The sequence below is a fragment of the Mesoplodon densirostris genome, chromosome 5 (assembly GCF_025265405.1).
Source record: "Mesoplodon densirostris isolate mMesDen1 chromosome 5, mMesDen1 primary haplotype, whole genome shotgun sequence".
In the NCBI taxonomy this organism is placed as follows: Eukaryota; Metazoa; Chordata; class Mammalia; order Artiodactyla; family Ziphiidae; genus Mesoplodon; species Mesoplodon densirostris.
Window position 1 is genome coordinate 90,615,308 of NC_082665.1, and position 24,805 is coordinate 90,640,112.

Sequence of the window (24,805 nt, forward strand, 5' to 3'; positions counted from 1 at the left end):
GAGACCAGACCTCATGAAGTTTTTCCAGAATGCACCATGAGTAGTGACATGTAGGCAGAATTTTTCTGCCCAGTGATGCTGAATAGAACACAAAAGCCTGTGCTGAATCAGTGAATTTTCTAGAATAAGGGCTGATTGCACCATAGCATCTGTCCCCTCACTGACTGTTGGGACGATTCAGCTGATGTGCTGTCTTCTTCCTTCCTCAGCTCCAGGTGAGTGTCTCCAAAGCTGTGCACTCATCCAAGGCCAATCTTCCCAGATAGAAAGAGAGCTGTTCCTGGGTAGAGTATGTATAAGTGATTGCATTCTGCTCCTGAACTATCAGAAAGGCCTGGCAGTTCACAGGCTACATAGTGGGTGCTTGCTTTTATATATGAAAAGTTATGTATTCTAGTGAAAATATTGGTGTTGGAGTACGAGGAAATAAGTGACATGGAGAAAAAGTGAAGCATGTAAGGACAAACCTGACAGAGGAAATGGAAAAGCTGAGAGGTTAGAAACAAAAAAAAGACTACTGTTTATAAAATATTTCATTTGTAAATAATGGAACTTATCAATTTATCAAAATAAAAAACCTTTCACCTTCTGATTTAAAATTGTATGATTATTCTTTTGATCCAGTTCAGACCTGACATGCTTCATTTTAGAATTGGCTTTTAATGTGAGAATTACCTCCAAGGATATTTCCATTTGATTTTTAGTAATGTGGAGTCAGGCAAATGAATGACGGGTAAAGATGGATCACAATCTCTCCTTCCCCAATCCCTAATGAAATGAATGGAAAAAGCAGAAAAATAAAAAATAAAATAAAATCATAAAAAGAACCAAAGAAAGAGGTGCAAGTTCACATAATAAACTTTGACAAGGGACAACCAAAGGAATAAACAGAAGATTCATTAAGGTATAGCTGGGGGCTACTGCTGTCCACCCCCTCCCCTCCCCACCCAGTAAGCACACAAACTAGTAACAGGAAAAGGAGAATCATCTAAGGTGCTGACAAGTCTCACCAATACCACACGAATTTAGAGAAATGTGTGTGAAGGGGAAGTAAGGAGAAAACATTATAAATATTTTTAAGCCCTAAAACATCCACCAGAAGATCTCAGCAGAGGCAAGAAAATTGCAAACTCGCAGGTGTCCCCCCAGGGACAGAACACAATTGAAATCAGGTCCAGTAAAATTTGGTGTTTAATAAAATCCAGAAAAAAAGACAAAAGAGCCCAGATCCTCCAACAAAAGAGGTTAAACTCCCCAGTCCTTCATGTATCCTTCCTGTGCCTTTGAGCCAGCAGGATACAGAAAAGAGTGCAACAGTCAACCCCCAAATAATAGCTCCAAAGAGAAGATTAACACATCTCAGTACAAGTGGAGAGAGTTTCAGGGAGAATGCGGTCTCACTATATCAGAAAAGACAGAAGATATGAGCAAAGACACCCACAATTCATGTGAGCAAGTAAGATACATGGAACTGACAGCAACTAATTATGCAAACAAACTGGAATCCAAGAATCCATAGCACACAAAGAATGATTAAATGAAAGACCAATCCTATAGATAACAGATCAAGACTATAACAAAATTCCCCCGTAAGTCCTTGGGCTACAGAAGAAATAATGAAAATGACATTTTTAAAAAGAATAAAACTAATATCAAAGATCAAACAACAGCATGTCAGACATCAAAAAGGATAATAAATTAAATGATCACTTTTTCCTGGACTGTATCTTGCACCAGAAAAAAACAAGCTATAATGAACATCACTGAGACGATTTAAAAAAATTAGATACGCACTGTGGATTAGAGAATTATAGTGTATCATTGTTAAATTTCCTGATTTTGATCATTGTACCATGGTTATATAAGAAAATGCTATTGTTTGTGGAAAATACACTGAAGTATTTTTTGGAAAAGGGTCATGATGTTTATAACTTCTTCTCAAATGGTTCAGAAAAAGTGTTGTGTTTGTGTGTGTGTGTGTGTGTACATATATGCAAATGAGGTAAAAGACAAACAGGTGGTGAACTGGGTAAAGTGTATATGGCAGTTCCTTGTACTATCCTTGCGTTCTTGCAAATTATCTGTAAATCTGAAATTATATCAAAGTAAAAGTTACCCAAAAAAGTCAAAGCAATACCTGTAAAGGGCTAATTTATTAAGTCAATCAATAAAGAATGGACTAAAACCAGCTGAACATTGAAATTCTGACATAGAAGATGTCAGTAAATGCAAAGGAAGATAAAAACAGGTTAAAACAGTTGAAGAAAATGTAAGAAGATCCAACATAAACAAAACAGGTCTCAGCAGGAGAAAGCCAAATGGAACAGAAAAGCAACTCAAATATACAATAGCAGACAATTTCTCTGAAAATAAGGAGGAACTTAAGTGCTTTAAGAATGCTGAATTACTGACACTGAAACATAATCCTGGTCCAGTAACTAAATTTCAAAGATTAAGAAAAAAATTCTTCTAACATCCAGTCAGGAAAGAAGCAAGTCACATGCAAGAGAGAGGGTGAAGTAAAAAATTGGAGACCTCAGACTATTTCACAGCAAATTCAGACCCAGGAGACAATGAACCAGTATGTTCAAGGTTGAAGAGAAAAGTGACCCAAGGAAATTACCCGCAGTCAATTTGCCGTTCAAATACAAAGGTAGCAGGCATTCTCAAACATGACAGGACTCCAGTAATAGAGCTACCATGAGCTCTACCTGAGGGACAGAAGTATTTGACAATTAAATTCAACCAAACAAAAGTTAAATGGAAAAACCACACCAAAGGACTAAATAGCACCATATCCAGGGACAGAGGACACTGGAGAAATGTCTACTGAGTGCAGAGGAGAAAAGCTGTGATCCACTAAATTAATCTAGCTAACTTGCCAATTGACCATAAAGATAAAACTCAGACATTCTCCAGAATGCCACAATCAAAACTTCTAGAAATGAATCAAAATAAAAGGTTCAAAATGGGGAAGTCTTATAAAAATGCAGAATCTCAGGCCCCATCCCAGACATAAGAATCAGAATCTGCATTTTAACAAGACCCCTGGGGGATCTGCGTACACATTGAAACTTGAGAAACATTGCTTCAAAAGATCAAACCAGGGCTTCCCTGGTGGCACAGTGGTTTAGAGTCCGCCTGCCGATGCAGGGGACGCGGGTTGGTGCCCCGGTCTGGGAGGATCCCACATGCCGTGGAGCGGCTGGGCCTGTGAGCCATGGCCGCTAAGCCTGTGCATCCGGAGCCTGTGCAACGGGAGAGGCCACAGCAGTGAGAGGCCCGCGTACCGAAAAAAAAAAAAAAAAAAATCGAACAGCTCACTTCTCAAAGTGTGTTGGGCAATGGCTTTTATAAAGCAACAGAGATTAGCCACTCACTGAGTTTGTAGGAAGGAGAAAAAAAAATTTTTTTTCTGTGCGCATGAAGGATGAAGGTCCTTTAGCCACAATTTAACTGTGTATTATGTGAGCTAAGGGGACTACCTCTGATATGGCTGGGCACCCACATGTTTTATAACATTTTCAGGGTGACATCGGGGGATAGTCAAGAAAACAGACACAAAGGTTGATGGTTAAAAGAGAAGGGAAAGGCTTGTTTTCTTGGAGCATGATATGAAGAATCAGGTAGAAGGCAGAGTTAATGTTGTCTAGGGTGAAAAAATAGCATTACCTGCAGGATTTCTCAGTGCATTTAATTCTTTTTCCAAATTGTCTAAGTTTTGTTGATCAGCAGTGTCATCTAAGAAAGGCTCGTCATGGTCAGTATCATCAATATATTCAATTTCTGTAACTTCAGAAGCAGCTCTAGAGAGTGATTGAGCAGCTGTATTTCTTGACTGGGGATGAGAAGAAGAAAGGCGGCTGGAACTTCTTTTCACAGAGTTGCAAAGTGGTAAATTTGCTCTTGAAGGTCTCTGTGATGTCCAGTCTAAAATTAAAAAAAAAAAAATTTAAATCAACTGTTTTTAAAATTCTGAATGAGTGCTTAAAGATATAAAAGACCAGTCCCCTGAACTTAGAACAGTTAAATTCATGCAACAGAGTTTATGAGAAAATGAACTTTAGATTATCACCCATTTTGGTTTACCTCAATTTGTGAATCCCAAATTACTTTCCCTATGTCATAGAGAACACTTCTGGGTTATTCTTCCCTAATTTTTTCTACATTCAGAGAAAGACAAGCTAATTTTAATATTAACTAAAACAAAACGTCTGTAAACCCAGTCAATTCCACAACAATTCAACACCCCAATCTTATCATCTACCCCATAGCCAACCACTGTGCCCTGTATCTTAAATTCTAGGACAATGCCACACTGTGCTTTGTAAGAGGATAGGATAAACAAGGTACCTAGTGAACCAATTTTATTTGATGGTGTGTAACATTCTTCTATTAAAACAGATATGGAGACAAAATAGACCAGTATGCAAAATCTTTTAGAAAAACACAGGCTTTAAAGAAATTGAGAGCACATCTCTAATTTTGCTAAATATGAGTTCACTCTCAGCCACTTTATAGGGCGCTTCAGCGGAAAAGTTCCAGAAGCACAGATCTGAGTCAGGTTATCACTTTGTTCCAGTAGGGTAGTGACCACTTTATCTTGACCTATTTCAAAGGTTGACTTAGTTGGTTTCTTCAATATGTGTGTTTCTTTCATAGTAGGAAAATATAATCTGTTCAAAACATACTAACAGAACATAACTATATATATCATTTGGTACTGCTCACAAGCTTCTTTAAAAAAGGCCAAGGGAATGAATATTCAAGGCATAAATTTGGAAATGCATAGTGCAGGTATATTTTTAATATCCTGAATCATAGTTCTGATTTAGATAAATATATATTAAATGTAAATAATTTATAAGATAATCTTGCATTCTCTTAATATAAATTGCCTTTGTGTAAAATATTGGATTCTTTAAAGAAGTGCTATTGTCATTATCATAAAATTCATGATTTGACTTAACATATGCCATATAACATTATGCCCACTCTATTGACTCAAAGGAAAATGTAAGATTTAGAAGGGTGGCTACAGGCAATTGTCATGTATTAAACGGTTAATGATTATTGAGTCTGTCTTTTATTTTTAACTTAAAAGATCTATTTTGAAGGTAGCTAGTACCCTAAGAAGAATCTTAATGCAGTATGTAATTATTTAAGCAATTAAAACTGACTAAGGTAAGTCCCAAAGGGCACCAATTTTAATGAACATTTCAGAAATCAATTTTGAAAACAATTTTTGTGGGAGTGAAATTGTGAATAAATTAAGATTCTGACCTTTTTGAGTCTGTGCTCAGAGACAATTCTGAAGAAACATAACTGACAAAAACGTGCCTATGTTTTTTAAAAAATAAATGTAAATATCCCTAAGATTTATTTTAATGACTAGAATTTGGAAATGATTTTACCTGTAATATGTAAGGAATCAATATTTTATTTATAGCCATCAAGAAAAGCAAACTTGCCATTCCCAAGAGTGAAGTAGTAGTAGGAACAGTAAGGATGGAAGTAAAGGTCAGAGAGTATAACAGTAATTCAGCTATATAAATATAAACTTCTAGATCTATGGAGAAAACCACACCCTTCTATTTGTATTGTGCTATGTCTCAGTCAAAATTAAAAGGAATTTAAAACTCGTTAAAATAAACAAACAAGGACACCAAGGGGGGAAATCGGCGGGGGGGATGGTGGTGGGATGAATTGGGAGATTGGGATTGACATGTATACACTGATGTGAATAACATGGATGACTAATAAGAAAAAAAGAATATTAAAAAATTAAAAAATAAACAAACAAAAGAAGTTATTAGGAAGAACTGGACTTCTGCCAACACAGGCAAACATGAGGTGAGAAAAATTTAACACAGAGTACAAACGCTTGCTGAACTCTTATAACAACATCTGGCTGCTACAGTATTAGAGGTTAATTGATCCCAGCTGAGAAAAAAAATAGTACACTGGGGTTGGATCAGACTTATGCTTAGCACACAACAAAGAGACAGACCATCTTTCTTACTGGACATATACTCAAAAGTGTAATTTAAAGTACCTAAAACATAGAAAGACAGTGAGGCTTCAGGTTGGTCCTTGATTTTATTTATTTTGTTCATTTAGGTACGTCATTTCCTCTGTTGTTTCCTGTATAAGCTTATTAATGTTATTGCTAGGGTTAAGATTAGAGAACCAGTAAAGATGGGCACTAATGAAAAATGCCAGGACTAAAGGGATCATCCCATATTTTTTTAAAAGTCCAATTTGTAGATTATAAAACATAAGAAATTCCTTTTGGAAGTAACTTATGCTATCATTGGCAATGTAAATAATATTCCCATATATGTTTCAGGAACTCTTAGAAAATACATTTTTTAATGTATAAATTCTCAGTAATTTACACAGTGGAGCAAGAATATCAAAAGACAGTAATGTTTTGTGACCTTTATCCAGGGAAAAAATATTGAGTCCTTTGGTCAGAATGTCACTTGTTATTGAAACAGTATGCAAAAAGCATGTTGCTCTGCTTATGTTTCATCCAATTCTAATGTTTTATTTAGAATAGTAATAATTACTATTGTATTAAAGACTCTTCAGTGAGTGATTAATATTTTAATAAATATTAAATATATAAGTATATATAATATATATATATATTATATATATTATATATAATATATATAAATTATATAAATTTATTATATATATAAATAAATATATATATAAATAAATATAATTAGTATTATAATTTATTTAATAAAATCCTTTGATTTCACTCATGCTACTTCTGAAGATCTCAATATACCTGTGCCCTATTCTTTCCTTGTGTTTCCCCAGAGCATTTTCTGCTATCTCGTTTGAAGCAAACTGCACAAAGGCCTCCCCTGTGCTTCTCCCCTGGTAGTCCATCGTCAATGTTATATATATCGGCATTCTTATGCCCATTAATGTAACCCAAAGCACCATTTTACATTATTTTCCCAATATTTCACTGGTCTTATTACTAATCATAGCCTATATTCTTGAGCTAATACCAAGGACAATTTCTTCTGTTATATTTATAGTATATCTGTGATCAGTGTTAATCTATAATTTCCTCAGATTACAGAGATAGGAAGTCGGAGTCGGGGAGCAGTAGGTTTGGGCAGCGGGTGGGGAGAAGCAATGGACTTTCTGCTCAACACACATGTATTTCATAGCTATCATGTTTTTATATTCACAAACTTAAAAATCTTACAGAAAGAGGCATTCCTTTATATACTGACATCAGTTCAGAACATAAGATTTCTGTAACTTGTGGCATAGTCAGGAAAATTTCATTTTTATTTCAGGCCACTATCTCTGTCCAGAAAGCCATCTCTTTCCACCTCTAATTGGGAAGTCTTAATAATGCTTTAAGATTTAGCTGAAATGTCACCTACTCTCTAACATCTTAAATATCAACATGTTTCAATGGCAAAGCAATTATTTTACTATCTCCATTCCTAAAAGACTGCACATGCATCTACCTCTATTATAACTGATCATATGTACTATTATTAGTTACCTATCAGTCTCCAGAAGCATGTTACTTACTCATGGATCTTTCATAAATCTTTTATTATTAATACATATGGTGAAATTTATGTATTTACATGTCTATACAGCAGTTTTCTCAAAGTATGATTTTTGGACTATCTACATCAGCATGACATGGAATTGTTGATAAAATAAATGCAAATTCCTGGACCTTATCTCAGCCTTAATGAATCAGAATCTCTAAGAGTGACAATGAAAAATCCTCATTGCAACAGGCTTCCCAGGTGATTATGCTCATGCTCACATTCGAGAGCCTTTGAACTGGACTCTAAGCTCTCAGGCTTCTGGGAAGAAGGCTTAATTTATATCACCAGCACCAGGCCTCAAGCAGGTGCTCCTTCAAATGTTTTTTATAGTGAATTATTGACTTCAACAGATCACTCTAAGTTTATACTTAAAGGCATTTGGCTACTTACATATAAAGATTTGTCTTAGTAACAAATTCTCATAGCATGCATGTGAACTTGTTTTTAATCAATATATAGTGACTTTAAAAGTATCTTTGACTGCCTCAGAAGGAAGCAGCCAGAGTATTTAAAGCTGCCCTAGACTTTGATGTGAGAATAGGTATCTAATTATAGAGCCAAAAAACATTTATCATAAATGAATGGATTTTCCACTAAAAAAAAAAAAACCTTTAACAATCTGACAGGTTTTCAACATAAATGAACATGGAAAGAATCTCAGCTAGCCAAGTAGTTTTAATCACAGGATTTAGGGCAAGAGAGACATATAAACCTTACATATTTGGGAAAATCATATGTAATTAAATTTCTAGCTTGAAGTTGGCCTTCAGACGAAGGCAAACAGTCCCCTTTGTCAAGTGTTTCTCCTAAACCATGGGCTCCCGAAGATCAGGGAACGTGCCTTATGCAACCATTTTCTCCCAGGGCCCGGCACAGTACTGTCATATTCAACACGTGTACTGAATTGCCTTAATTCCTCAGTCATCTATTACAACTTCATATGAAATTCAGCACAAAGCAAACCTACTTCAGAAGGTATTTTAGGATAACAATAATGATCTAATAATAGTATTGATTTAAATCATGCCAAAATTCTCTGCATACCCTCACTAGGAAAATACTGCAATGAGCATTCAGTATGTCGAAAGAGTTATCCTATAGAAAATCTTGAAATTATTTTGGCTAGAAAATAGAGTTAATGAACTGAAATCAAGATTCCAGGGCCAAAATATTAAGCATCAGGTTTAAAGCAGAGGTTTCTTAACCACAGCAGCAAGTAGCAATCTTATGGCTTTGTGTGATCATAATACGAATCAAAAAGAGGAGTATGCAAAATCTAGTATAGATATACTCTTTCCTGAAAGTGTAATGAAACCCAGCATGTATTTTATAAGCGTTGTTCAAAATATATGCCATATCCTGAGCTACATTTTAAAAATATTATTCTCTAATACATTGTTACAGAAAGGAGCTAAGACTGTAAAATTTATGTTTTTGAGAAGAATAAAGACTACTCTTGGTTTTTTGGTTTTGGAAGAAAAGTCCAGGACAGTTTAAATGAGTAAGTTTAAATTAAGCAACTGCAAAAACTAATTTTCAGGTGCCTAGTAGACTGCTAAGAGACAAACTAATAAATGAAGTGAGCCACCAATATGGCACTGCAGTCTTAGAGCCAATCTTACCAGTCTTTTGCTGTGTTCTCCTTGATGGGTTCTGGGCTCTCTTCAGAACACCCAAGGCAACTGCATTATCAGCATAGGCACTTACGCTATGGTCTGGGATCCATTCTCTGTCTCCTAAAAATGGAAAAATGGTAAAATTATATAAAGTTGAAAAAGAGGAGACATCCATATTGTTGCTTTATTATACGTATTGCCTTACTGGATAATATTTAGCTAAATAAAAAACATTTTTAACAGTGAGGTATATATTATGAAAGAAAACAAAAGGAATAAATTCTAAATTGCAAAGATATTGCACACATACACACATATAAGTTTGAACAGAAACAAATATTTTAAAAAGTATACAGCAGGGCCTCCCTGGTGGCGCAGTGGTTAAGAGTCCGCCTGCTGATGCAGGGGATACGGGTTCGTGCCCCGGTCTGGGAGGATCCCATATGCCGCGGAGCGGCTGGGCCCGTGAGCCATGGCCGCTGGGCCTGCGCATCCGGAGCCTGTGCTCCGCAACGGGAGAGGCCACAACAGTGAGAGGCCCACATACCGCAAAAAAAAAAAAAAAAAAAAAAAAGTATACAGCAATATAACATAAAATATAATCATTTGTATGTGAAAAAATATATTTGAATACATAGGAAATTTAAGAATACAGGAGACACCAAGACATGGCTTTAAAAGGAAATTATGGATATGTCTCAGAAATCTCACAGATCCTAAGATTTTAAGATGGCATTTAAGAATTATCGTACAATACTTAACATTGATTGATTGCTAGTCAATCAAGTGAGTTGAAGAATTACTATTAATTTATTAAGGGCCACACTTCTAAAATACAAAAATAATCTCTCTCAGTCTCATTATAGCCATGTTTTCTGACAATAGCCTTAAATATAAATATATGGCAACTCAAACAGGGTTAATAATTCCAGCCAGAAAAGAAAAAAATGATTTATTTGTTGAACAGAATTGCCCAATATTTCCTAAGATGTTGACAAACTGTTTTAAAAAAAGGTGTCAGAAAACTGTTAGCTTGGTCCACAGGCCGTCTGATTTTATGTCTGAATTTACCTGCAATTGTAATCCTAGTACTGGAGTAGCTGCATTCTAAGCTATGAGAAGGAAGTAAGTTGAGTCTTTCATTTTTATCACAAACAAAGAATCTTTCAAGTCCTTGATATTTTTCAGTTATGGGCTTACTTCTGAGGGCTATTTCTTGTAATAACTAGGAAACAAAATATTCAACAAAGTTAAGTTTATTTTATCTCATCCACACAAACCAGCATGTTCATTCACTGAGCACCTACTATGTTCTTGGCATGGATTCTGCCCACATCAAGTTTAGGTTCTAGTTGTGGAGACATAAGTAATCACACAACATTTATATAGAGTAAATTCGGAAAAATGCATAAACCACAATTACAGTAATAATCTGAAAGTTGCCATCAAATCTAAGGAGGACAGAAGTTCATGAAAAAAAAAAAAGTAAAGTTTTCCTATCTCTTTCCTTTCCTTTATTTTCTTCCCTCACTGTCTTTGAACATAAATTACTCTGGAAAATAGAGTCTCTCTCATATGCTCTGCTTTTGTACTAGTAGTGTCTTTGTCTATACATAAAATAAATTCAGAGAAAAAGTAAAATACTGATGGAAACAAATCTGATCTGATCATGGTCACAGAGAAAGTCCAAGTTAACAAAACATTCACCATGAATAAAATACACAAGTAGGAAACTGAGGCAAGGGTGAGCTAAGTAATTTGTGAAGTTTATACAGGTAGAAACTAGCAGACCTAGATTTTGAATATATAGATCTGGCTGATCTGAAGCCTAGGCTTACTCAACCACCCTATGAATTCATATTTTGATATGCTTTCATCCTAGGGAAGAATATAAATATGGGATTAAAAAAGTACATGGGTCTAGTAGGAAACAAATTAGAGATGTACCAGTGAGAGCTCTGGATGGACTTAAAATATAATCAGACTGGCTATCAGTATTTAACAGTTCCCTAAAGCATCTAACTAATGCCCAGATGCAGTCTGTTTCAAGGTGGTAATCACACAAAGAAAATTACGATAACTCTATTCAAATGTATAAATCATATAAATGATATTACAAAACCAAGCTAGTGACCAATAAAACACTTCCTTTAAAGACAAGTCCAAGTCCACCCTACTCATGACGTCTTCACTGGCTCTCCCAGACACTGATCAAAAATTCACAGGACCCCTTCAGCTCTAGTGGAGCTCATATTTGGATCAGACAATTGAAAATATGGAAGTTTCTTTTAGAGCCTAGGCTAACAGAGAACAACGAGAGTGAATTTGCTTGTTTGCCCAATGTCACCAAGTTAACTATTGGAAGTTTCAGATTCAAAACAAAGAGCCCCTGCCTAGTCCATGTTCCTCCTGGCACATGCCCCTACCTCACTGCTGCTGCTTTACAACTTAGTACTCAATTCTACACCTTTATGAAGAACTCAATTTCTGGAAACTGAAGTGCAAAATGTACTGTCTTATACTCCATTTTGAAGTCAAGTAATGCCATTGCTTAAAATTGCCCCTACTGTCCACTCCTGAATTTTCTACTGGAGCATAACTGATTTCTAAATAGTTTCTGCTCAGGGAATGGTTTCTACTAGGGCAGGGGAAGAGTAAAAGCAGTTCATGTAGAGTCATTAGGGATGAAAAGAAAGTAGATTCTACCACTAAGTGTAAAGCACTGTGGTTCTAGGATATAATCATTTACCACTTATTTTTTTTACAATAGTAGTATAAGAGATCAAAATTAGTAGTTTTTTAACATTTCAATTTTAATGATGAAATACTTTAAATATATAGATGTGTACAACACATAATATAACTTTCTCACACAATATCAGTAATCTAAAAGACTTGCTTCAAATATCTATACCAAAAATATATATATTAGACTTTATAAGTAGAATTTATTGTATTATTGTATTGAAGTTGACATACACTATTACAATGTAAGTTTTTGACTATTATTTCATCTGAGTGTACCCATAAAAAGTTCCAATTATCTTAAATGTTTCCATAAATGCTATCAGACTTATATATACTCTATGTATCCTTTCATATTTAAATTTTAACATCACATTTTTGAGATGTATCCACGTTAATAAGTAGCTATGTTTCATTCATTTTAATTGTTACATTGCTTTCCATTAAGTGAATTACCACAAATTATGTACCTGTGAGTTTTGCCAAATGTCTTTTATTAGGTTACAGAAAATAATGTCCCCCCCAGGGCAGAAGTCAGGCAGGCTGACACCCAGTATAAAAGAATTGGGCTCTATATGCTCAGAATTCCTCTCTTATAACACAGCACACAGCATGTGCAGGTGTCACCTAGCCCTCCGCATGATGCCCTGTGGAAACTGGAAAATCAGAGTCCTTGTTTGTTCTGTTTGCAGAAATTCATTCTATGATTAATTGTTTTCTTCATTGGGGGAAAGGGAGAAGCTCAGCTGCCGTGGGCATTGATTTGGGGAATCTGTTATTGGCTAAATTGTGGGAATGTCTTCCTAGAAGGGATTGGGGTTTACTTTTGCCAGATACATCAGGGCATCAATAGACATGGATCAACATTAGTGTTAATTTATTGGCTTGCAGATTCCAAGTAAGGAATGTACATTCAAACTCTAAACCAAAGCTGGATTAAAGTCCAAGATTTCCATTTTTCAGATAAGATATTTATTGACTTGGGCCAGATCCCCTGCAAAAATCAGTTTCCTTTCATCTTGTTGTACCTGTGAATATGTCTCCTTGTGTACTCCTTCAGAGACTGAGCAGACTTTTAGGGACCTAAGGTTTTTGCAGAGGTCTCAATTCTAATTTCTCACTTTGAAAAGGAAAAAGACCTGTCACTAAGTGGGCATAGAAATCCAAACCCCTAAGCAGAAGTAGTAGCAACTCAATATTCATTCTTCAACTTTTTTGGTACCTCCTTCAGTTTAGGCACCATGGAGATTCATTACAAATGACTGTAAAGTCTTGTTAAAGTGTTTGACTTCCTCAGTTTCCAAATAATTTAACATTTGACTTGTCCAATTTCTAAATAACTTATTATTAATAATCATAATTACTTAAGATTTTTAGTACATAGAACAGAGATTCAAATATAGTTTTTAAATTTGGCAATAATGCAATAATGAACCGCTTTATCTTTTTTTCTCTAAGAAGAAACAAAAACTACACCCCTATTTCTTTATTAGCCATATTCCTGAAGAATTACCTTTTCAACCTTATATTTACATTAAGGCACAAAAACTGGTTTTATCTACAAAACTGCATTTATTTTTTCATTTTAACCAGTGACTATAGAGTAGAAAGCTAGAAAGGATTTATTACAGTAAATTATTCATAATAATGAATTTCATTTAGAAAAGTAGCAGCACTCTTACTATAGTGCATGAGGTGGGCCTTAAATTATCTGTCATAGAAAATCATTTCTTATAATGGCATTTACCATATTAGAATTTGTTCTGCAAGTCATTTATATTCTTTCTCGTGTGAGTTACTCTTCAACTATAATGTCGCACACTTTAAATTCAATAGGAAGTAACATTTAAGAATATATTGTGTCAATATGAATTTTTTATGTTTATTTTAAATTTTTAATACAATAAACATAATTGATATTTACCAGTGGTGACTCTGTAGTTTTAGAATCTTCAGAGTTTGGCCTCTCATGGAGATTGCTAAATTCCAAGGATTCCTTGTCCTCTTGAGATAGTTTCCCCTTAATGGAGGCTTTTTCTAAATCTGTACTTGGCAAAGAATACTTGCTCTCAAGTGATATGCAGGAATCATCATACTTTTGACTACTTTCTATATCTATGCTGTCTTCTTTGAAATTTCTCTCAAAAAAGCTGTTTTCCTCTAATTTTTCAACAGCAGGAGAGTAAGCATCAGGATTCACAATGTCACCAAAATCTGCACTTGAAGTTCCTGCTGTTGAAAACACATATTTACAAAAGTTAAATAAATAAATATAAACAAATAAATTGATTAAACTGTTCACTAACCAAAAGTTCTGTGCTATAAACTTTTATCATTAAACACTATTTTTTTAACCAATGCTTCTTTACTGAGTTCTCAGTGTTAAAATACTTTTACATGGCTCATGTTCATAAATGATAATTATATATATATATATATATATATTCAAGCCTAAATTATTTAGAGTAATGGAGGGAGACAAGATATTGTTTTGTAATTCAGTCTTGAAATTGATGCAAATTTTCATTTCAGCCTGTGGTTCAATTCCCACTTTCCTACTCTCTCTCCCACTCAAGTTTTATATCAGCAATTTATGAGAAATAATACAGAGGAAACCTTATTTCCCACATTTTACCTCTTTTGCTTAGCATGACTAATGATGAGGAGAGAGCAAAGGGAAATCTGTCAGATGAAAGAACAGCAGCATTTAGGGGCACAGAAATGTTTAAGCTGGGACACCTGCCTCTGAAAAACTACAAAATGAGCAAAATTATATTAGTCACCCACCTCATTATGTCTGCTTTAAAAAATCACTTGGTTTAGATCACTGGTTTTCAACCTGGCTGCACAATGGAATCATCTGAAGGTACTCTTTAAAACTGTCAGCGTATGGGCCTGACCCCAAACCTATTAAATCAAACACTGACAGTGGGACTTAAGCACTGTTTTTTGTTTTTTTCCCCCTCCACCAAGTTTTCCAGGTGATTATAATGTGCAACCAGGATTATGAAACATTGTTCTAGATTTTCTTAAGAATAAAAATTCTTTAAAAAGCTTTGTACTATACTGCTTTGATTATCTCTCTCTCTCTCTCACACACACACACACACACGCACACACACACACACATATTTATCCAGACTGAATATAGCTTCATCTGATTATCCCTTATTCTCTTTCCAATATACATGTCTTATCTCTATAAATAGACTGTGAAAATAGTAGAGGCTACGACTAAAATAGTCTCCAGTGATACAAACTCTGCCTTACAGCCCAAAGGACTTACTTGTTGCAATCAAATGTTTATACAATTCAGCAATTACACACAGTACTTAGAACTTCCACTTCCAATATCACCTCTTAAATTGCACAACTACTGTGAGAAATGCAATAAGTTGTATGTCAGAGAAATATTTTATAGAAAAACTTTATAAAAGCTATTCAATTTAATGAAACTTTAGTGCTGTACTTTCCTACTAAACTTGAAAAGAAATTATCTGAATCTAATATTTTTGCCAATAGAGCTGCCATTTCCTAGGTACAAATGTCTACAACGAACCTCTACAATATTTTTGCAAGACTGTAAAATTCCATTATTAGGATTTATTGCTGCTAAGAAGGTGAGAACACAGCCTCTTAATAACGTTTAAAATGCAATACAGAAAGTACAGATATGATTTAATTTAGTCTCATCAGAAGCCCTTTTAAGTCATAAAAAATAGATGTCTTGGTTCAACATTCAAAAATCAATTATTCTAACCTGTCACATCAACAGGATAAAGAAGAAAAATCACAGGATCATATCAATAGATGCAGAAAAAGCATTCAACAAAATCCAACACTCATTCATGATAAAAACTCTCAGCATACTATAAATAAAGGGGAATTTCCTCAACTTAATAAAGACTACCTAAAAAAAACTACAGTTAATATCATAATTAATGATAAGAAACTAAAAGCTTTATCTCTAATATCAGGAATGAGATAAAGATGTCCACTCTTACCACTTCTTTTCAACATTGTACTGGAAGCCCTAGCTAATTCAATAAGACAAGAAAAGGAAGTCAAAGGTGTACAGGTTGGGAAGGAAGAAATAAATATGATTTTGTTCACAGATTAGATGATTGTCTATGTATAGATCCAAAAGAGTTGACCAAAAACTTCTGGAATTACTAAGTGATTATTGAACGGTTGCAGGATATAAGGTCAACATACAAAAGTCAATTGCTTTCCTACACACCAACATGAACAAGTGGAATTTAAAATTAATAACACAATACCATTTACATTAGCACACAAAAAATTGAAATACTTAGGTATAAATTTTTTTTAAAATGTAAGATATACATGAGGAAAACTAGAAATCTCTGATGAAAGAAATCAAAAAACTAAATAAGTGAAGGGCTAGTTCATATTCATGGATAAGAAGACTCAATTTGTCAAGATGTCAGTTCTTCCCAATTTCATCTAAAGATTCAATGCAATCCCAATCAAAATCCCAGCAAGTTATTTTGTATATATTGACAAAGTGATTTTAAAATTTATATGGAGAGGCAAAAGACCCAGAATAGGCAACACAATATTGAAGGATTGACACTATACAACTTTGAAAATTATCATACAGCTATAGTAATCAAGATAAAGTGGTTTTAGCAAAAATATAAAAATAGATCAATGGAACAGAATGGAGAATCCATAAATAGATTCACTTAAATATAGGCAACTGATCCTTGACAAAAGAGTAAAAGCAATACAGTGGAGAAAAGATAGTCTTTTCAACAAATGGTGTTCAACACCATTTCAACAAGTGGACATCCACACGTCCCCAAATAAATCTGGACACAGACCTTACACTCTTCACAAAAATTAACTCAAAATGAATGATAAACCTAAATGTAAAATGCAAAACTATAAAACTCCTAGAAGATAGGAGAAAATCCAGATAATCTTGGTTATGGTAATGACATTTTAAAATACAACACAAAAGGCAGGATCCATGGAAGAAATAATTGATAAGCTGGACTTCATTAAAATCAAAGACTTCTGTGAAAGACACTGCTAAGAGAATGAGAAGACAAGCCAAATATTTGGAGAAAATATTTGCAAAACACATACGTAAAATACTATTATCCAAAATATACAAAAGAACTCCAAAATTTTCAACAGTAAGAAAACAGACAACCCAATTAAAAAATGGGCAAAAGGCCTTAACAGACACCTCATCAAATAAGATATATGTGGCAAATAAGCATATGCAAAGATGCTCAACATCATACATCATTAGAGAATTTCAAATTAAAACAAGATATCACTATACAATTATTAGGTTGGCAAAAATCCAAAACACTGACAATGCCAAATATTGGCAAGGGTTTGAAAAACAGGAAGACTCATTCGCTGTTGGTGGGAATGAAAAGTGGTAAAGTCAATTTGAAAGACAGTTTGGTGGTTTCTTAAAAAATTAAACATACTCTTACCAACAATTGTGCTCCTTGGTATTTATCGAAATGAGTTAAAAACTTATGTCCAAACAAAAACTCAAACATGGATTTTTATAACAGCTTTATTCATAATTGCCAAAACTTGAAAGCAACCATGATGTCCTTTAATAAGTGAATGTATAAATAAATTGTGGTACATTTAGACAATGGAATATTATTCAGCACTAAAAAGAAGTGAGCTATCCAAGCCATGAAAACACATGGGGGCACCTTTAAATACATATTATTAAGTAAAAGAAGCCAATCTGAAAAGACTATTGTATGATTTCAGCTATATGACATTCTGGAAAAGGCAAAACTGGAGACAGTAAAAAGATCGGTGGTTGCCAAGGGTTAGCAGGGAAGTTTGTGTGAAAAGACAGAGCACAGAGGATTTTTCGGACACTGAAACTACTTTGTATTATTCTATAATGTTGGATACAAGTCATTATACATTTGTCCAAACCCAGAGAATGTACAGCACCAAGAGTGAACCCTAAGGTAAACTGTGGACTCTGGGTAAAAATGATGTGTCTATGTTCATTGATTTTAACAAAGTATTGTTAAGTAATTTGTACTACTCTGGTTTGGGATGCTGATAGTGGAAGAAGCTATGAGTTTGTGGAGTCTGAGGGTATATGGGAACTCTGTACTTTATGCTTAATTTTCCTATGAACCTAAAACTGCTCTAAAAAATAAAGTCTATTCAAATAAACTAAGTATCTTTAAAGTAACACTTAATGGGCATTTGTATTCAGCATTTTCCCAAAGGCAATTGGAACTCCATGCTCCCAGTAGGTTAAAAATACCTTCTGGCTTAGACCTGGAGCCTTGTAAAGTCCTAAATTCCCATGTGGGTATAGTTCATTGTCATATGATTTAGAGGCTTCGTAGCTGAAAATGTTAAAACCAGCATGATTACTACAAATCATTGTTCTCTACCATCTGTTTCCCAATGAAAAGGTAATCATCAGTTTTACAACTAGTCACTTTAAATAATGATCTCTGGCATCTCTCAAATTCTTCACATAAGATATATTTATTGGTTTTTCTGAAAATCCTAAGTAGATAAAATAAAATCCTAAGTAGGTAAAAGCAGATTAGAAATAATCTAGTTCCCATATTTTAGTTTTGGAAAGTGAGATCTAAGAAAGGAAGTGACATGTTCAAGGTCACACAGCAATTTAAGGCAGAAATGAAAAAAAAATCTGACTCGCAGGCCAGGATACTTTGCTATGACTGTCTTTAAATGATGATCTCAGCATCTAGAAATTAAAACCAGACATTAGCACATGGTATTCTAATCTATAGATCCCAAGGGTACTACTAGTAATAACAATGTAGATATATAAACAGATGATTTGCTTTGGTTTTATCACTAATGTAAACTTTACACAAACTTAAATATTTTAGGAAAAGATTTAGTGCAAGGGAGGGAGGACAAAAGAGTGTCAATCAGACTTTTGTCACTAAAAGCCCATCTATGCAATCCTTTAAATGCTAGCTCAGTCCGTAACTTTTAGAGTAGTCCTATACTGGCTGCTTTTTCCTCTGAATACAAATACCATTGTCCATTGACCAAAAAGAGTATTTGATAGAAAATTATATATTTTCAACCAATTTTCACCTGAGGACTAAATCTTCTGGGTTTAAAATGAACAGCAAACTAGGCAAAGCTTTTATATACTGCAATATCTATTGGTTTTATTAAGTTACTAACATTCACCATTAATAATATTAAGCAACAACAAAAAAAGTTACCTTTTGAGTTATCTTTACAATAAGAAGTGTTGTTGCTCAGATGAGGATGTAAGACGTGTGTTTTTCCCTTGGTGAAAATATGATGTTGATGGATGTCATTTTCATATAGAAAAGTATTCTGATAATCATGAAATGTGCAACTTTCATGTTTAGGGACAAGCAAAAGAATAGAGTTGAAAGAAATTATATATAAAAAAGTTAAATTAAAAGACCCAGCTTATTAAAATAAATACAGTAAAACCTTAAGGGAATAGGGTTATTCACATTAATTTAATATTTGCTTCAATGTACTGTGGACAATTCTAAACTACAAGTAACTAAACAGTATTATGAATTTAAAGGAAATAGGCAACTGGGACAAACCTGATTTAACTACAAATTTTTAATTGACAGTTTCTTGTTAAAAATATTCTGAAATAAGTTTGGTTTCTCATGGTCTTTCTTCTAAAAATGGAGAGTTATCTTTCGATCTCATCAAGCTCATGAAATCAAGGTTTTATTGCTTAAATAAACTTTTTATTTGTTCATCATGAACTATATGAGTTCAAAAGCCTTATGTGGTATTTGTATCTCAATTTTAATGAAGATTACCATGTACAAGCATAATTACAATTGAATAACATTTTCTATGAATGGAATAATATATTTAATAATACTTGATATTTATGTAAGCTCTACATAGTACCACATAAAAACTCATGGATTATACTTAACCAAAAAGGTCCTCTTGTGTCACTTATGATGCTTTATGACTCATAGAAAAGAAGCTCTATGGGCACCTCCAAACCCAAGATGCAAAACTATTGCCAAACTGTAATCAGAAACTTTCTCTGCCTTGTCTAACATGGAGGTCAAAGCAAAGACTTGTGATAAAGAATCAAGTTAGAGAGTAGAAATCCATTTCCTTAGGGATATAGTAGTGCATATAAACCTCTTATATACTGACCAGAAGTTTGTCTCCTGCCAAAAGCACATTTGCTGCTAAATATCTGGGTCTATGTGTCCAAACGTGGGGCTTTTCGGGTCTGAGGGCATCACTTAGGCCCACTGATGCTCCAAAATGCTGACAGGGGCCTAAGGTGATCTGAACATATAAATAAAGAATTGGTGTAGGGGCTACTTAATAGGAACTTAATTCTGCTGTTTACCCAACTTAATGCTTTGTAGTCAAAACATGAAATCCTAGCTAAAGTTTCAACAGCAAAGAGGACTTAGAATAATTTTTAGCATTACTAACAGATACAGCTAGATATTATTTTTATTTGGAAGTGACAAAATTCTAAAAAAAATTTACAAGTTGAATCATTATAATTCATTATTTAATTTATCACACAGTAAAATCTACCTAGGAAGTAATCTATAGTTTGGGGGCTTTTCTTGTCTCTCAACTTATTAATGTACCTGTTTTTATTTAGGGTTCATAACAAACTGAAGAAAAATCCAAAGAGTATCTTTGGAGAAAGTAAGGAAGTTCATATGAAATATATGACTTGGGAGGCCATTTCAAATAATAACAATTCCTAAATTCAGAAGCATCTATTAAATAATCCAGATATTAGGTAAGAGTATAAACATATCATTATAGATAATTTTCTAATTACTGAATGCTGATAAATATTAGCAATATTGAACCCAAATTTAAACATGGCTTAAATAAAATATATTCTAACATTAAAGTCACATTTTTTTATGTTGTGAATTTCTCAAGAGAGAGTTAATTTTTTGTGAGTTTTTAATAAGTATCAAAAGTGAATTAGAAAGATCTTACCTTTGTTGACTGTCTGCATCTGCTAACTCAACTTTATAAGGCACGACATTTCCCGGTTCTTCAAATTCTGCTTCATCAGTCTTATTAAACACATGTTGTATAATATTAGTATGTTCAACAAATTTATAATACATTAACCAGCTAATTTGTACATAATATTTAGAGAATTTTTTTTCTCACAAAGAAATATCATGAGCTCTCTGACTATATGCCATAGAGCATTAGTTCTAGGAGAACTAAACAAATTCAACAGATATTTGCTGAGGGTTTTTGCTGTGTCAGTACAGTTATCACTACTATCACACCCAGAACCAAATATAACAACTTAGGTTTTATTTTGCAACTACTAAGTGCCAAGTAGATCAGTGACTAAGATGTTTTTCATTCTCTGGCCAGCATGTCATACCATATGCATCAACAATTTAATGAAGAGCACACACAAATACACATGCATGTACGTATTTATTTGTTCAGAATCTTCAATTTATCCAGAGCAGAGATAAAAATGTTGCCAGGCATACACACACACACACACACACACACACACACACACACACACACAGCAGAAGCTATTAACCTCAAGAAGAAAGTAGTACTTAAAAAGGTACTTCCTCATTGTAGTCCTTCTCTGTGACAACCATAGTAAGAGAAACATTGAGGACAGTGGGTATACTCAGCTACTAGAGGACTAGAAAGTCAGAAATTCACTGAGTTTATCACAACTTAACCCTTCAGCCTGGAGCTCTAGCTCTGACTGGCTCTAGCTCCAGCTTATGCTACCTGGTGTCTTCTAGAGGTTTGTATTCAATTTATTATTATACTAAATCCCTTAAATCTCTTTTTTTGTGGGGGGCGGGGGTGTATGTGGGCCTCTCACTGGTGTGGCCTCTCCCGCTGCGGAGCACAGGCTCCGGACGCGCAGGCTCTGCAGCCATGGCTCATGAGCCCAGCCGCTCCGCGGCATGTGGGATCTTCCCAGACCGGGGCACGAACCTGCGTCCCGTGCATCGGCAGGCCGACTCGCAACCACTGCGCCACCAGGGAAGCCCAGTCCCTTAAATCTTAATACTATTTTTCCTTTAAATAGAAAATATTAAATGACATTCAACAAACTAAATTTATACAAATTTTATTAAATAAATATCATATAATGAGAATAGTCTTTGCTAAAAAGCCTGATAACACAGAGAACTAAATAAAACAAACACTAAACTACATTTCTACAAGTTAAAAGAGTGAAATGTCTTCTCATCTCCCATACTATGACACAATATCAATTTAGCTCACAAATTTACTGTCTACATTAAAATAATAGTCTGCTGTATTCCTGTCAGCATATTTAAATTCAAATACTTGTAAATTTATAATACTTGTTATATACTTGTAAATTTATTGCAACAAGAAATCTTGTTGAAAATAACATGTAGTTGTAACTGTATGTTATGAATTTCCTGTTTGTTAAGTAATATGAGTGGTCATTATGAACTTACATCATCCAGTTCGACTATTTTTAGAGATGGTTCAGGTCTCTCTATGTTTAATTCTTCTACTGGCAGAAAAAGAGCTGGGGGTTGTATTTTGATATCTTCAACTAGAAAATAAGATTAAAAATAATATCATCAAAGCATATACCTTACCTGATAATTCATCTTCAAATAACATAGGCAACAATAGAAGAAGAATGTTCTCCTGTGCATCCACACAAAGGAATAAATACTGTCAATTTTCCCAGTTCAAGTAAAATACACATTTACTTAACATTCGATTTTTAAATGAAACTATTTAAACTAAGGCAAAGTAAATCTAGAGAATGGCAAGGAGAGTGTGCATGATTTTGATCTGGAGATAAAGTGTACACAGTGCAGTTGAGAATGATACAGTAAGGAAAATGAAAAGCAGATGCTGATTAATGCTCAGTGTATATAATTTGAAATAGTAAATTTGAAAATATCTAATTAAGGCTTAACTAACCATCACTATCTTCATCATTTTCATTCTGAGAACACTGTGCCTCACTACTGGTTTTACACTGAGGTATAAAGGTGTCCAGTAGCATGTTTTGAAGTTGCTCCTGTGGAGTTCTACAAAACAAGAAAGAAGCAATTAAAAGCCTAAAGTACATTATCTGAAATTTCTCCACACAAGATCTTGCTTTATTTCACAAACAAGTGAGTCTACAAAATTAATAATGAAAACCATAGCCATACCTCTAATTCACAGAAGAAAGGTACAACTGTATAACATAATCTTAATCCACTAAAATAATTTTGTAAAACAAATTAACATCACACAAGGTTTTTAATTTCATATCTTATTGTTTTTCCTTTAGGATGAAAATCAAAGTTATGATAGAATTCGGTATTTTTGCAAAAAAACACATGGAATCCATGAAACATATCACACTGTTTAAAAAGCTAATTTACAAATGTGTGTTGTATCTCACAGACTTGGCATTATGTTGATAAGAGAACTGAAGACATTTTTCTGAACTTCCACCAAGCCAGTTGGGTAATAAAATAGGCTTCCACGATAAGAATGTGAGGTGTTCCGGCTGTAGCATCTATTATCTAATTAACAATGAGGTCTGATGTGGCCTGTCTCACATACAAGGCAATGAAGCACAGGAATTCTTAGAGGTCTTGTGCATTTGGTTCCAAAGGATAGTCCCGAACAATGGGGAAGGGAGTCACTTTTTAACTGCCCTTAAACCGCACAGCTCTTCTAGATTATGCATGCTCACTGAGTGCCCATATAAAAGTCAGGGCCTTCTTAATAATATTAGCTGGTGACAATAATACAAAAAATGTACCAGGCTATGTTCTAAACAATTTGGGGTACCGAATCTTAACAGGGATATTAAATAGGTGCTAATATTATCTAAGTTTGATGAGAAAATTAAAGCACAAAGAAGTAAACCAATTTATTCAGTCATTCAGGTAGTAAATGCAGCAACGACAATTTGAACTCAAGCAGTCTGCCTCCCTAAGCCCATGCTCTTAATCATTACTCTATATTGCCTCTCTCACAATTTGCAAAGGTACTAAAAATTTAATGATCTCCTGGCAAACTGTGACTATGTGCATTTCCCCAGTATATGTAATGTATATATCAGAACATTCCAAAATATTTATATATTATCCAGCTTTGAAGAGCATGTCATCTTACATCCATAATTTAATTAAATGATGGAAAATATTAATGAGTAAAGGTCAAAGACAAACTGGCATCTGGTCACCAGAAACCTCTTTCCAGTTTGACATAGATATACTGTACTAAAAATTTAATCACTGATACACATAAATGTACTAATATCCAGATACTCCTTCATGAAGTGAAAACTTACCTAATTTTAGGAGGAAAGCCTTGAACCAAAGACTTAGAGAGTCCAGTTAATAGAGCACTGGAGCTGAAGGGGTCCCTTAGATTATTTATTCCAAACTCAATGTTTTTCAGGTGATAAAATTTGGACCAAGTGAATTAAAGTGATTTGTCCATGAATAAACAACTAGTTAGTCAATAAACTAACTCTACATTCTGGATTGGGACCCTAACACAATTGCTTTGTCAAAAGATCATGCCACATAAATAAAAGATGACATATGCTTTAGAATAGGATTACCTCACCAGATTTTCCTCTTTTAAAATTTAAACAAATATGTATTGAGCATTGACCAATTCATCTGGGGAAACCAAATTGACCAAATCATTCTTGTGATGAGTGGTTCTAACACTGTGAATCAGTGTTAGGCTGTTTGCATCAGAATCACCAGAGAAGATCTTTTTGAATGCAGAGTCTCATACCCATCCTTAGAAACACTGATTTTTAGGTCTGTC

General features: G+C 34.2%; 1 protein-coding gene across 1 annotated transcript in view; it reads right to left on the reverse strand.

Annotated features, from left to right (window-relative positions):
• The window catches only part of ZBBX (zinc finger B-box domain containing), a 112,534-nt gene that overhangs the window by 6,860 nt on the left and 80,869 nt on the right, over positions 1–24,805 (reverse strand). The window contains exons 11-18 of the mRNA XM_060100018.1: positions 22,943–23,052; positions 22,462–22,562; positions 20,972–21,051; positions 19,204–19,343; positions 13,887–14,194; positions 10,289–10,442; positions 9,224–9,337; positions 3,673–3,930 (exon numbers count right to left, since the gene is read on the reverse strand). Coding sequence (XP_059956001.1) covers positions 3,673–3,930; positions 9,224–9,337; positions 10,289–10,442; positions 13,887–14,194; positions 19,204–19,343; positions 20,972–21,051; positions 22,462–22,562; positions 22,943–23,052 — 1,265 coding nt within the window. The remainder of the gene's footprint in view (positions 1–3,672; positions 3,931–9,223; positions 9,338–10,288; positions 10,443–13,886; positions 14,195–19,203; positions 19,344–20,971; positions 21,052–22,461; positions 22,563–22,942; positions 23,053–24,805) is intronic.